The sequence below is a fragment of the Solanum pennellii genome, chromosome 7, assembly GCF_001406875.1.
Source record: "Solanum pennellii chromosome 7, SPENNV200".
Taxonomy (NCBI): domain Eukaryota; kingdom Viridiplantae; phylum Streptophyta; class Magnoliopsida; order Solanales; family Solanaceae; genus Solanum; species Solanum pennellii.
Window position 1 is genome coordinate 76,723,395 of NC_028643.1, and position 14,392 is coordinate 76,737,786.

Sequence of the window (14,392 nt, forward strand, 5' to 3'; positions counted from 1 at the left end):
AGTGACAACGATAAAAAAAGGAGCAAGTTGTGACGCGAATCGTAATAATATTTGTGATGGAGTATCGGCAAATAAAGGGACAAGTATGCTTTATTGTTGTAAGAAACATTGTAGAAATGTGTTAGGTGACATGAACAATTGTGGAAAATGTCAAAATAAATGTAATTTGTTACAACGTTGTTGTGGTGGGGTATGTACTAGAGTGATTGATGATCCTAAGAATTGTGGCAAATGTAATAGAGTTTGTAAGGATGGGGTGAAATGTGAAAATGGATATTGTGGGTATGCTTAGTTATAAGGTGGAATTATAACGGGTTGAGTTGATACGATTATAACACATTCAGTGTAATTTCACGAGTGGGATCTGAAATTAGTTGAGTGACTCCATATAGTAAGTACTATATATCAAGTTTTTTTTTTTTGTTTTTTTTTTTTGCATAGTGGAGGAGGACTAATTTTTGTACCTAAGATTCAACAAGCTCCATTTGATACAAAGATTTATGTAGGGAAGAAATACTTGTGACTATGTTGTCATTAATAAAAATGTATGTGATGTTGTTCTTGGTATTTTTGTACGAGGGAGTGATCTAATCGTTAATGAAATAAGTGAAATAGTGATAAACATACACAAAATTATAAGGTTTCAAGTTGGTTCGAACACTCTTATTATTTGAAAAAAGTCTACCATCTAAGTACTATTGTAGTTCTTGTTTTTGGTTAATCATTGTTTATTATTATTTTTCGTTATGATCTATCCTAATATGTTGTTTATGGACTATGGTATTTCGATTAACATATGATTTTTTTTTATATTTTGGTTACTTTTGCATTGTTCCCGTTGTCTCATATATTCTCTTCATTGTCTCCTTCTATTTTATACCGAAATTTGTTGCATATGGGTTAAGGGTTTTTAGGAAACAAGATCTCTACCTCAATGAGGTACAGTCATAAGGCTTGTGTACATTTTACATTCTTTAGATTTTACCGAGTATTGGTGTTGTTATTGTTGGACCATTTAAATAATTGGCTAAAAACAACGATAAAATAGTCTACAAATAACTTATCGATTACGAGTTCGAGCTCTAAAACCATCAGGATCATTGAATGTCAACATCACAACCACGTCATAATATATACTACTTATTTGTATCTATTTGATGGAAATTCAAATAAAGTACCAGTACCCATTCTAATTTTACGTAACAAATTAATTTTTCTCTTTTAGTTTTTGCTTTGGCTGATTAAAATTGATATAATTCATCACAACTTTTTTTATTTCTTGAGATAGAAGAATTTTATTCATATATTAAGATTCACAGTTAGACGTATAAATGATCTTTTTCGAAATCAGTGGTTGAAAAGACAGGGGTACGAGGCGAGGCGAGGTGAGATGAGGCGTTTTATATAGTACCAAAAATACGGAGCGTAAGTCCCATGGATCTACGGGGCGTAGTCTCATCACTCATGTATATTCAATTTTATAGTTTTATTACTAATTAAATTCCTTTCAATGATTTCACAAATAATTTTTCATGAAAAACCTATAATATATAGAAATTATATTATGATTTTTATTTGAGATAAGTATTGATAATCTATAATAAAGAAAAAACATATTATAATTACTATTTGAAAATGTTATTACACCAATAATAATAAAACATGACTATACAAGTATAAATAATTTAATATCTTAACTTTCTTATAATAAAAGAATCATTAAAGTAGAGAAATGTTACGTAATATATAATTACCTTCATATTGTTACCAAATAGTAAATATGTGATACTACATTTGTTGTTTGAATTACTCTCAATCTTGTTATCTTTATAGATTAAAAAGTTACGTATCATTCATTTATTCAACAACTACGAGGGTCAACAATGTTAATTAACGATTTTAACACATAATCTGTGTAAGATCAGTTAGGCGAGTCTCGAGCGTTGAGCGTTGAACGTGCTTAGGGCGTACAGTCGGACGCTTAGGGCGTAAGTCTTGTAAAACTAAGTCTCACACTTGAGTCTTGACACGTTTTGCTAGAGTCCCGCTCCAGTGCGAGCCCCGAAGCAAGTCCCAAAAAAGTCTTTTAAAACACTGATCGAAATAGTTCCACAAGCATAATAGGATACATTACCAAAAAAAAAATTCTACAAAAACACAAGAATTGTTAATTTCCATAATTAGTTCCATAGATTTCATTTCAAGTGCTCCTAAAATATCTGATTATGTGCTATCATGGGCTGACTCAATGTCTTTATAAATGAGGTATCGTCTTAGAATCCAAATTTGAGTGCTCCATTTTTAATAATAATAGAATTATTATAAATATTACCCAATAACTTTTAACAAAAAAATAAAATAATATTGCGTCTTTCTTTAAATTCATTTCGAAACAGTAAAAAATGTTTTTTTCTTTTTTGTCAAATTTTAGATTTAACTTCCACGTTTAAGGTAACAAGATTAAAAAATATTTTGGTATATATATATAGTTTAAAACAATAGAAAAAATAAAGTTTTTATTAAAGAGAAAAAATAACTTTGAATTTTTATTTTTTTTAAAAAAGCTAAGTCTCCAATTTGTTTTTGACTTTCGTCCAAAATTAACTTGAGTTGTAACTTTCTACCACTATATTATATAACCAATCGCACCTTGTTTGGAATTGAGACATAATTTTACGAATTGATAAGGTGGGTTAAGATTGACAATTAACGCTATCATTGTAATAAAAATAAAGCCCTAAAGAATGTCAAATAGTGTAACATGTTATTTCTCATTTTCACCACAAACTTACCACTAGGACATCATAATACCAAAATGAGTCAATTTTGTGGTATTTAATAATGGAACAAGAATGTTAACTTATTTTTTTATTACTTAAATTGATGAATGCAAAATAGTAATATAACAAAGACCTTTTTAACACTCTTAAAAACGTCTGAATGGATGATGATCCTATTTTTAATATGCTTGACCATGATAATATAAGAAAATAAAATCTTTACATTTCATATAAACCTAGCACGTTATAGAAAAAAAAATTAAAAAGAAGAAAACCTAATTAAAAACTTTAACAAATGAAACTGTTAGAAGAACTCCCGTTTGATCATAGATTTTGAGAGTACGGCTTTCAACAACACAAGTCCATACCAATTTTTTGGTGAAATTTCACTTCCACTCCCAAAATATCGAATGGCATGTCCAACCATTCATTTTGTTGAAGTTTCAACTAAATCTACGATCAAATGCTAAGTAGACGATTAAGCAAAATGTCAATATAATATCAACTACAGCAACAAAAGAAAAACATGTAGACTGTCTCTCAGTAAGTAATCTCAAGATAGGCCGCACATCTACCAGCAACACATTTATGAGTTTTCCATCCTAAACTATATAGGATGCAAGAAAAAGAAATATTGTTATCATCAAACTAAACAGTACTTGCTATTGCAGTATTTGTAAACAAAAAAAAAACACTAAAGCCAAAGTTTTTGTTTTTTGTTTTGTTTTGTCTCTCCCCGCCTGCCTCTTTCTACTTTTGAAGATACATGTATCCGATGACTAGAAGTACCAGAATCGCGAGTGCAGCAAGAGCAGCTGCCCATAGCCAGTAGTTTGTTGCTTTCTTGCGCTTTAGTATAGCTTTGGGAAGCTCGGAGCCTCTTGCACGTGTTGCTCTGTGCCTGATGGTGTTCTCTTTCCGTGCCTTGACCTTGGGTGCAACGGCTGTTTCAACAGTCTCCTCTGCATTTTCTTCCTCAGCAATTTCCTCGGGTGTCTCAGTTGGTTCCTCGATTGGTTCCTGACCAGCAGCAGAAGCTCCGCTCTTCTTCTTTGCTTTCTTCTCACGTTCCTGAAAGGGATCAAAGTAACGACATAAGTCTATGGCTAATCTGAAACGTTTACCACCTAAAACTACAAGGAAATGGAAAGCTAAGTTGCAGGGACTCTTCACTTTCGATGTTGCACCTGTTGGATTCGTTTGACATTTTTGAAGAGTCCGAGCAACACAGATGGTATGACTATAAAGAATCAGAGAGAGAATTACCTTGAGCTTCTTTTCAGCTTCTAGCTGAGCTTTCTTTGCAGCTTTTGCAGCTGCTTTCTCGGCCAACTTACGCTTCCTCTCCATAGCCTGTTTATTTTTTGCTATCTCCTCCTCTTTCTTCATCTCCTTCAGTGTTGCCTCATCAATTTCGGTTTTCTTGGGCTTAGAATCCTTGTGTAGGTCCAAACCATAGATTTCCTCATCATCATCAACAACAGCTTTTTTCTCTGTGCTTTTTGAGTTTTTACCACGAGCATCATTCAGCTGCTTGCCGCTAACCTCTTGCTGTTCTTTCTGAATCGGAGCAGCATCAACGGGTGCATGATCTTCCTTAACGGGTTTTGCATTAGCTCTTGCTGGAACTTCAGCACGGGAGACAGTAGGTGCTTCTGGTAACACCAGTGGCTTTTCATCAGGATTCCTCATCCTGCCGTCCCTGCTCAGCTGCCTAATATCAAGCGACTGCAAGAGTCTCCTCTCATAGTCATCTCTAAAAGACTTACTACCACACCAAAGAGAAATGAACTTGTCGACCTAGTGAAAGAAAAAAGATGGTTGTCAATACCAAACACATAAATATAACAACTACCGGTGAAAAATACATCATACCTCTGTAACTGAAAGCTCTTTAAGGGCTCCAACATCCTTTTGGTCAGCAAGTTGTTTCACTTTGTGCAACACGTTGGAGTTTTGATAGAAAGAAGAATTCTGAAAATTGCAGGAAATTGGTTATAAAGACTACATAAGTTTAGAGACTATTTCTCTTGACGCTTGACGCTTGCAGTAATCAAAAAACATTTCAATTTTTTTAAAGATAATAACGCCCGTGAAAAATTTCAGGGAGTTGACATAAACAAATCAACTGGCTTCTCCCTTGAGATGTAAAATTTCCTACTGTTTTCTATTCCTTTTTTTGGGAAGAGCAACCTTCCTTACCTCTCAGTGCCATCCTTTTAACTGTTTTTTTTTCTTTTTGGGTGTGTGTCTCTAGAAGCTGTTAGTTACCAAGGACAGTTGCGGTAGTCAGTCAAATATACACGAAAGACACTAGCAAGTTAGAAATCAAATATATATGAGCAAAACCAGAAGTCATCATTACTATAAAATTCCAGGCAACCATCATGTCACTTACCAGCGCCCAAGCGTGTATCTAGACCAGTAATGAAATGTTTCTACCTGCTCTCCTAACAAAAAATAGTGTAGACGACGGAGAAATTTTTCTGATCACTCATAAAATTCCTACACATAAGACAACTACAAAGATACAGGACAACGCAACACAACAAAAACATGTAATCAAACATGGAAACAGATAGATCAATAGACCATATATGGGTAGCATATGGCATCAGAACAGTAACAAGTAGAAGCACAGTAATTGAAGCATCTCGTATGTAATTGATTGTTGATGATTCACCGAAGGAAAACAATGGGATTGAATCTTTTTTTGTTTTAATCGGATTTAATTTGAGCATAACATGTATCATGAACCCTTTTTTTTAACCAAAATAGTAAGACAGGAAGCAGAGCAGCATACCCCTTCTTCACGCTGTTTTCTCAATTCCAGAATATGTTCATAAGTCTTGTCCCTCTTCTCCACAACGTCCTTCAATTCCTCATCCAATATGCCGATCTGTTTGTTTATGGCATCAATCTGATCATCTATTATCTTAAGCCTGCCCTTGACTTCCTGTTGTCCCTTACGAACTCCATCCAAGCCAACATTCATAAGCTACAAACACCAGCGGCAGATTAGCAGTTATCATATGCAGATTACAGCAAACTAACATGATACGATACAGCCACGAAACCTAAATATTTGCATCTGTATAAGAGAAACATAACATAAAGGCCTTACTTTGACCTGGCTCTGGATTGATTCTTTTTCACCCATCGTCTCATGAATCTGTGCTCTTGCAGCAGCAACCTTTTTAACATCTTCCCTTGTTCCTTCAAGTTGTTTGATTTCCCGAAGAATTTGCTTCTCTTCGTTCAGAGGAATGCTTTCATGCTGAATGCGGTATTGCAGACCCTTAATCTACAAAGTTGCCAGAATGAAAATGTCATACTATCATTGTTTGTGTACGATATGAAATAAAGGAATGAATGCAAATAATGACAAAACAAACCAATTAAGTAAAGTTATAAACGAGTGCTTACAAGATGATTGAGCTCCTCCTCAGATGAACACACTGTAGGACCCCTCTCTCGGCCTGCATTCCTAGAACCACGGAGCTGGCCCAAAGCCTCATGCAGAGGTGCCATTTCCTTTATCTTACCATCAATAGCACTCCGAAATTCCTTATTCTCAGCACTGAGGGCTTTCCTTTGTTCAATGAAAATTGATTTTTCAGCCTGAAAATACTCAAAGACCATTAAATTATAGCCGCCATACTCCCACAAGGCCAGAAATTAGAAAAAGAATTGGCAACTAACAAAATGGGCCATGCAATTGGCAATATCAACTTACGAAAGCTTGCTGAATTTGCAGAAATTAGTTAAAACTGTAGGATAAAAAGATCTTTCATTTTGACTTTATAATACTTCCAGTTCAACGCAGCAAAACATGGTAAAAATCTGATTTTAGGATCATGTCATAAACAACTCCATGATTTTAACAATACTAGAGAGATACCAAGTAATATGCTCTTGAAAAATACAGCCAAAGAAAGATTCACCAAAAAACTTACCCTTTTGGCCTTCAATTTTTCAATGATCTGAGATCTAGCTTGGTTCTTTTTCTGTAGCTCTTTTTCAGCCAGTTCAATTCTGGCCTTCAGTTTAGGGTCGTCAAATCTCCGAAATTTAACAGTATAGAACGAATGGACCTGCTTAGGTTCAGGCCAATCCTCAACCGCATCCTTTGGAACATTGCTCACAGGAATTCTACTTATTTCCTCCTTCTTAGGTTCTTCAGTCCCATGAGAGCCGAATTTTATTGGCTCAGTAATCCCTGAAACATGATTCGGCTTTCCATTTTCTTTCAGAAGATTGATCTGTTCAGTTCCAGCTTCAACTGGAACATGAACTAACTTAGCTTCCACCTCAACACCCATATTTCAATGAAATACAAACCGAGAAGTCCCTGATCCTGAAGCAAAGAATGAATACATTAGCAAATTATGTTCAAACTACTACACAGGTGAGAAAGATGCATCAAGAAGACACACGATAATTGAGGACAGAAAGAATAACACGATATGGAAGACTTTTAAGTTATACGGCCCAGTTCCCAAGGTTATCAAAATAATGAATTGGGCGCAAGATGGACTAATTTTTTAAACCATTGGTGCAGAATGATTCAGCCCAGGGAATCCTAATAATCCATGATCAAGCTATGAAGCAGTATAAAAATAGATCTTTGATTAAGAGAGCAGCTACTCATTCGAGACTCAATAAACAACAAGATTTCAGAGTCATCATCTCAGAAGCTGAGCACAGAAAAAAAAAACGATCCCATATACATTAACAGCAATCAAAAGAAAGAAACTGGATAAGAAAAAATCCATAAACCTTAAAGGACAAAAGAAAGCAGCATACAAACTAATTCAAAATCAAAATCAAAAGCAACGATTAGATCTTTAACATAGATAAACTAAATCCACTAGAAACCAAAGATCAACTGTGCACTGATGCAAAACAAAGCAAAAACAAACTGAAAAACAGCTCAACCCACCAAGTTGAATCAATACACATATAGCTAGAGCACAAAAAGGATCAGATTTTTGCATCAAGAACTGCAAAATTTTAGCTACCCTCCTCCCAAAAAACAAAACCCACATCATTAATGCTAAAATTGAAGACAAGGAAACAAACCCCATCGGATTGAAAAAATGAATCCGCTAGAAACCAAATCATCCTTGCATTGATGCAAAACAAAGCAAAAACAAACTGAAAAATCAGCTCAAATCCCCAATTACAACCAAAACACATATAGCTAGAGCACAAAAAAAAAGATCAGATTTTTGCATAAAGAAATGCTAAAATTTAAGCAACCCTCCTCCTAAAACACAAAACCCACATCATCAATCCCAAAACTAAAGAGCCAAGTACAATCAGTACACATACCACAAAAAAGATCAGATTTTTACATCAAGAACAGTTAAATTCAAACAACCCTCCTCCTAAAACACAAAACCCACATCAGTAATACGAAAATTAAACCCCCAAGTACAATCAGTACAACACACAGCAGAAACACAAAAAAGATCAGATTTTTACATCAAGAACGAGTAAATTTAGCAACCCTCATCCTAAAACACAAAACCCACATCATAAATACAGAAATTAAACACAAGCATACAAAAACTACCTAAAAAATATCAAGATCAGTACAGATGGAAAAGAAACCCCCAAAAAAGAAACAGTTAAACTAAGAAGAAACAAATCAAAACAGAATTTGGCGAAAACTTACTGAGTATAGCAAAAACTAAATGCAGAGATTTAGAGAAAAGACTGTTACTCCTCCCTCTATTATACCCTTTTTGACAAAAATTAGGGAGGGCCGTTCAAAAGAGAGATTTTTTGAGAGAAGAAACTAGTCAGACCCCTCTTCAGATCTCTTCAGTTTTTTCTCTCTCTGCTACTATAAAATCTTGAAAATATTTTTTTTTAATTATTTTTTTTATTTATTTATTTTTATTTTTATTTTTATTTTTTTTTTGCAATAGGGAGTGGGAGGTAGGTGGGGTAGTGAAGAGATTATGGTATTTTAATTTTTTATTATTAAAAAAAAAAAAACTCTAGTACAAATAAGCATAAAGATCAGACCTATAAATATTTATTGGACTGTTTTAATTAACTTTTAATTATGAAACAATAAAGAAAGGGATGTGTGATATTTTTGTCCATTTTTAGCTTATTTTTTTCCTTTTTTGTGATAATAAACTATATTTAATAATGTGCAAAATGTATAGAATTTTTTTGTTAAGAGTTTGTTTGGATCAGATGATTAAAATTTTTAAAAAATAATTGATAAGCATTAAGTGTTTAATAAAGTATATAATGATACATCAAATGAGAGTGCTCCTTTTTTAATTAAAATTTTCAAGTTTAAATAATAATTGAGTTTGAAAAAATCTTTAATAGGGAGCACTTTTCCTCGAAGAAAGTCCTATACAACATAAATCTAAACCAATCAAATTATAATATAAATATCGAAAATCGAGCGATTAAAAAAATTTGGACAATGCCATTTTGAGAAATTCAGTGGGTACTCACGAGACAACCAAAACAATATTTTGCTTCTTTGTTATTTGGTTTTATTATCGGTTTTTATATTTTTTGAGTTTTGATGTGTGTATTTCCATAACCAAAAAATTCAACACGTGTTTTGGTGCTTTTGTTTTGAAACTTTTTTTTTTTTTTTATCTTTTAGTACTTCATATCTTCGTCGATGATTACGAGAAACAAAGCCATCTACATCAAATGACCAACATTACCCTTCAAATACTTTCACAATATAGGGGGATTGAGGGGTAGTTTGGTAAAGTGTATCAAAGCAATATTCAAATCGAAAACTGAGTATATCATGAACGAAAGATGAAGGGTTAGTAACTTAGTATTCCATTTCATCGAACCAAATATAGAAATAAATGCTTTAGCAAGATAATGAGCAAGTTGATTCGTTGATTTCTTGACGATCGACAAAGAGAGAGAAGGTATTTAAATATGTTGAGAGATTAGTTTTTCGGGATTGACTAAGTTGGTTTGGAAGTGATCTTCATGGGATCGATTTCCCCTCAATGCTTTTTGAGTCGAATATGTCGTATAATACTTGTCTAGTGTGATTTACATTCTCAAAGTGATTTGTAAGCTATTACACAACGCACATAGAGTGCTCACCTATGTAGTGATTATCCGAAGGACGAAAGTAAGAAAATTATAGCAATTGTGGATTATTTTGAAATTTTTAAAAAATATTGAAAGATTACATTTTTATCGGTCATTTTGATTTGTTTTATATGGGATTAGTATTGATTAAAGCATAGGATTAATACATATATTAGTTATACATAAGCAGAAAAAGATATATTTTTTTTTTATAAAATGAAATGTCTAATCTGAATTATAAGTATAAAAACAGTTTTTTTTATAAGAATACATTTACTCTATATTTTTATATATATATAATCCTTTGAATAATTAAATCATCGAACACCGAATAAAAGACGTTACGATAAAAAAGTAAGGGAGAATAGAAATATGACAAATATTGTTATAGCTTTATAGGTAAAGGACAGGATTATGAAGTAACAAACCAGATAAGAAATGGCCCATTGGATCTGTGATAATACCAATCTAGCCTACATTCCAAAAACAATTATATTTTTTTAATAATTATTTCGTATTTAATATTTGTCGATCTTTAAATTTTATAAAAATGATAAAAATAAAAAATAAAATTATCGAGATTTATTTATTATCAAAATTAAAATTTAATTCGCAGATGAATTTCATGCACAACTAATTTTGATAACAAAAGAAAAAAAATACAACAGAATTTGGTAAAATATACTATTTATTATAAACTCAAATAGTTTACTACAATAAAAAATACTTATCAACACTTCAATAATTATATATTATTTATTATATAGTTGACTCGAAATAAATTGATATTAACATTATTTTTTTAAATCTAATAGTTAAATACTATAATATTATGGGGTTTCTCACTGGCCATGTGATATTGCATCTGTAATGTTCACAATAATCTATATTCTGATGCCTATAAAATTTAATTAATAAGACTTGGTTATTTCTATTAAGATTAAGATATTTAAATTTTTGTATATAATGTGAATTAAAGTACCATACAGAAAGTTACAATAACTATGTATATGTTATTTATATATTTCATTATATAAAAAAAATGTCTGTTATTATGTTGATGAGCGGTTATATAATGTAATAGTGTTTCGATTTGTTTGACTTACTTTCTTTTTGTTTTGCTAATAAAAGAAGTCTCTTTCCTTTTTTAAAAAAAATTGCGAGAAATCTCTTTCCTTTTTCATGATAACTCTTTTGACTTTCTACATGACATGTTTGAAATCGTGAGATTAAAGGTCTATTACATCCTACACATATTTATATTTATTTTGTTTATTTAAACTTTGTGTCAATTCAAAAACAGATAAATAAATTAAAACGAAGAGAGTATTTCATAGTGGATTATAGAGATGGAATATACATGGGCTTGGTCCATTATCACAAGAAGCCCTTAGTGGTTATTGGGCCTAGCCTTCAAGGAATTGGTTGAAGATGAAAGCCCACAATAAACGAAATGGTTTTTCTTGAGTCTCGATCTATCGAAAATGATCTTTGTACCTAACAAGATAGAAGTACATTCTACCTTATTTAGACGAAAGATATATTGTTGTTGTTGTTTCAAGGGATTCAATCCAAAGAGTTCTATATTAAATAGTTTTGAAAAGTTTTTCCATATCACTTGGGGTTTCTTCGGTTTGTGAAGTATAAAGTATAATAATCTCATAATGTAGGATTATTTTATCCTGTTGAAGGTATAACATAGTCATGGATTTATTTATTCCACCATTTATACCATGTTAACGAGATAAGTTATCGTAGACACATAGTAAAATAGCTTATTTCTAACCAAACAATGCCTTATGTAGACTCTGGGCTTTCAATAACAGCTTAGCACAGTGAAAATATATATATCTCACAATTAGTCGCTTATCGAAGAATACACCGCTTAATACTTCTTTCATTTGTTTTTATTTGTTCACTTTAAATTTTATATATTTCAAATCTTAAAAATAATTTATAAAATAGTGATTAATATAGAAGCTAAGATGGTGATGTTGTGCACCCTACCTTTGTGAAGTTGACTAACCTTTATCCATCATTTACCAAGAAAGAACAAAAAATGGACTAGCAAGACTTCGTGGAATGTTTCGTCGTTAATTTTAACTTGTTCAGTATTTTCAGAAATAATTTTCATTTTTGTTTATCCATTTAATATATCTATAAACTAAAATCATCTTTTTTTATTCATATGAACGGAGGAAGTACTATTTCAATTTTAATAAGATAATCTCAAATTTAAACTTTATTAAATATGTAATCATCTTTTAGTTAGAAACTCTTTAATATATAACTCTCCAATATAAGAATTAAATTTAATTAAACTCACAATACAATAGCACGACTGTAAAATGAAAAAAATGTGAATTAAAAATAAGTCAACAAAGGAGGAAGTAAAGAAATATTACAAATATTATAATTGAAAGATAATTACTTTTTTACCTCTCAATGAGAGGTTCAGATTTGAGCTTTTTTCTGGATATAAGATTTAATCAAAACTTTAATATAATTTATGAACAATTAACACATGAAAATTATGAGGATGTTTTGGACTAACACATTTGCAAAAGCTTTTTTATTTTTAAATGTATTTTTAAAAAGGCAAAAAATGTCTTTAAACACCTACTTTTAAGCCGCAAAATTAACTAAAAACCAAAATTTAATTATGATTAACTTATACTTTTTGTTCTATATAAGATGAATGTTCCATATTACTTAATTATTTACTAATATAAAATATAATTAATTACTTTTTAATAAAATGTCATTTAGTATGATACGAAAAAATATCAAATTTTATCTATTTTTAATAAAAACGACGGAAAATAACTTTTACTGTTTGGGAAAGCCAATATAAGTCAACAAAAAGAGGAAATCAATTAATTCGTAGAAAAATTGAAGACGAAAAGAAATTAATTAATAAATATATACATTTTCCGCATTAAAATGCGGTAGATGAGGCTGGCCCCACTAAACTTAGATTGTCCTTTTTTTTTGGTTATGTGGGCCAACTACTTTTTAAATTCTTCTATTCGCCTAACTTTCGAAATAAATTATCTAAATATACAACTTATATCGTTATATTTTTTAGAATCTTCTATCATTTGGAAATATCACAAAAAATTCTACTCTCTGTTATTCTCATATACATCATTTTATGCAATATGTCGAAATGTTAACTGGTCTATCTTAAATTGAGTCGCGATGTGTTAGAAAGTTGAGAGATATGTTTGTATTCGAGACACGATATATCGCAATGTTTTGTGATACATTCATATGCCATCAAATTTAAGAAATTTTTAAAAATATAATATAATTAACTCTCGTATTATTACGTGGGCCCAACTACTTTTAATTTGAAAAAATTACATAAATTAATACATTTTTAAAAATAATTACTGATTTTAGCGATACTTTTTGTTTGTCACCACTTATAGCAATGCTTTGTTAAATCTGTAAAATGTATTAAAAGTGAATTATGTATGCAATCTATATGAATTATAATTGTTTTTTGAAATATATCATGTTTGTTTGGTAAAAAATTGTCACATTGTATTATAAACATATTAAAATATTTATGTGATAAATGTATTATTCATCATTAAAATTTGTATTATATGTGAATAATAAATTGTTCTTTGTAATATATATTAAACTTGTATTATAAAAAATTAAGAATGATCAAATAAAAAATATTATTATAAATGATAAATATTTTTTTATTATAATATATTTACGTAAGTTTCTCTGTATTCGCCTAACCTCCAAAGATGGGCCCACATTTACGTAATGTCCATTTCGAAGGCCCAATTAAAGGCCCATAAAATTCCATCTCATTTATGAACGTCACCACCTCGCATTTGGATCTTTTCGATCGGCTAACTGTGAAAGCTATAACCATAAATTACTATAAATATTAATTACATAAAAAAAAGAAAAAAATTAATTTATTTAAGAAAATTATTTCAGATTTTTATATCATTTGTTTGTTGTATGTATATGCTCAATAGGAATAAAGCTAAGTTTGTATTTGTGTAGAACGGTGAATAGATTAAAATTTATCTTTCCTCGATCATTCAGATATTTAATTTTTTGATATAAATTGTGACTATATTATTGATCTATGTCAAAAATATTGAAATTGAATGAATCTATTGGGTAAAGATAGTATTTGTCGCTATAACATAGTAGCTTATCTAAGTAAACAAGTCACTATTAATTAGGGATGTGAGTCTCAAGTTTCAAAACTTACGAGTTGAATCGAATTCATTTGAATATTATTTATCTTTTGAAAGTTGCTGATGTACGGCTTAACGACAAAAAAAGGCTAGAATATAATATATTCAATCTAATTCAGAAGTAGAGTCTGGAGAGGATAGCGTAATGTATGCAAATCTTCCTTCTACCTTTTAAAGATAGATATATTATTTCTGAAAGACATCTGATTTAAATAAGATATATAAAAGTAATTTATAATTATTATTTTTATATTAAAGTATAAAAAATAACAGATAGTA

At 30.8% G+C, this 14,392-nt stretch overlaps 1 protein-coding gene across 1 annotated transcript; it reads right to left on the reverse strand.

The window, feature by feature from the left end:
• Window positions 1-3,251: 3,251 nt before the first annotated feature.
• Window positions 3,252-8,625, reverse strand: LOC107025911 (proton pump-interactor 1-like). The gene is made up of 8 exons (XM_015226695.2): window positions 8,461-8,625; window positions 6,737-7,137; window positions 6,207-6,401; window positions 5,905-6,084; window positions 5,584-5,778; window positions 4,656-4,754; window positions 4,047-4,580; window positions 3,252-3,851 (listed from the first exon to the last, which is right to left on the reverse strand). Exons 2-8 carry the CDS (start codon window positions 7,100-7,102, stop codon window positions 3,531-3,533), a joined length of 1,890 nt encoding a protein of 629 aa, XP_015082181.1. The 5' UTR covers window positions 7,103-7,137; window positions 8,461-8,625; the 3' UTR covers window positions 3,252-3,530.
• Window positions 8,626-14,392: the final 5,767 nt, after the last annotated feature.

Excerpts from the sequence above, each read along its gene's own strand:
- LOC107025911 (XM_015226695.2), bottom strand. The coding sequence starts at position 7,102 with ATGGGTGTTGAGGTGGAAGCTAAGTTAGTTCATGTTCCAGTTGAAGCT. Across the intron at positions 6,085-6,206 it reads AGGAGGAGCTCAATCATCTT|ATTAAGGGTCTGCAATACCG; the intron begins GTAAGCACTCGT and ends GCAACTTTGTAG. Across the intron at positions 4,755-5,583 it reads GAAAACAGCGTGAAGAAGGG|AATTCTTCTTTCTATCAAAA; the intron begins GTATGCTGCTCT and ends TGCAATTTTCAG.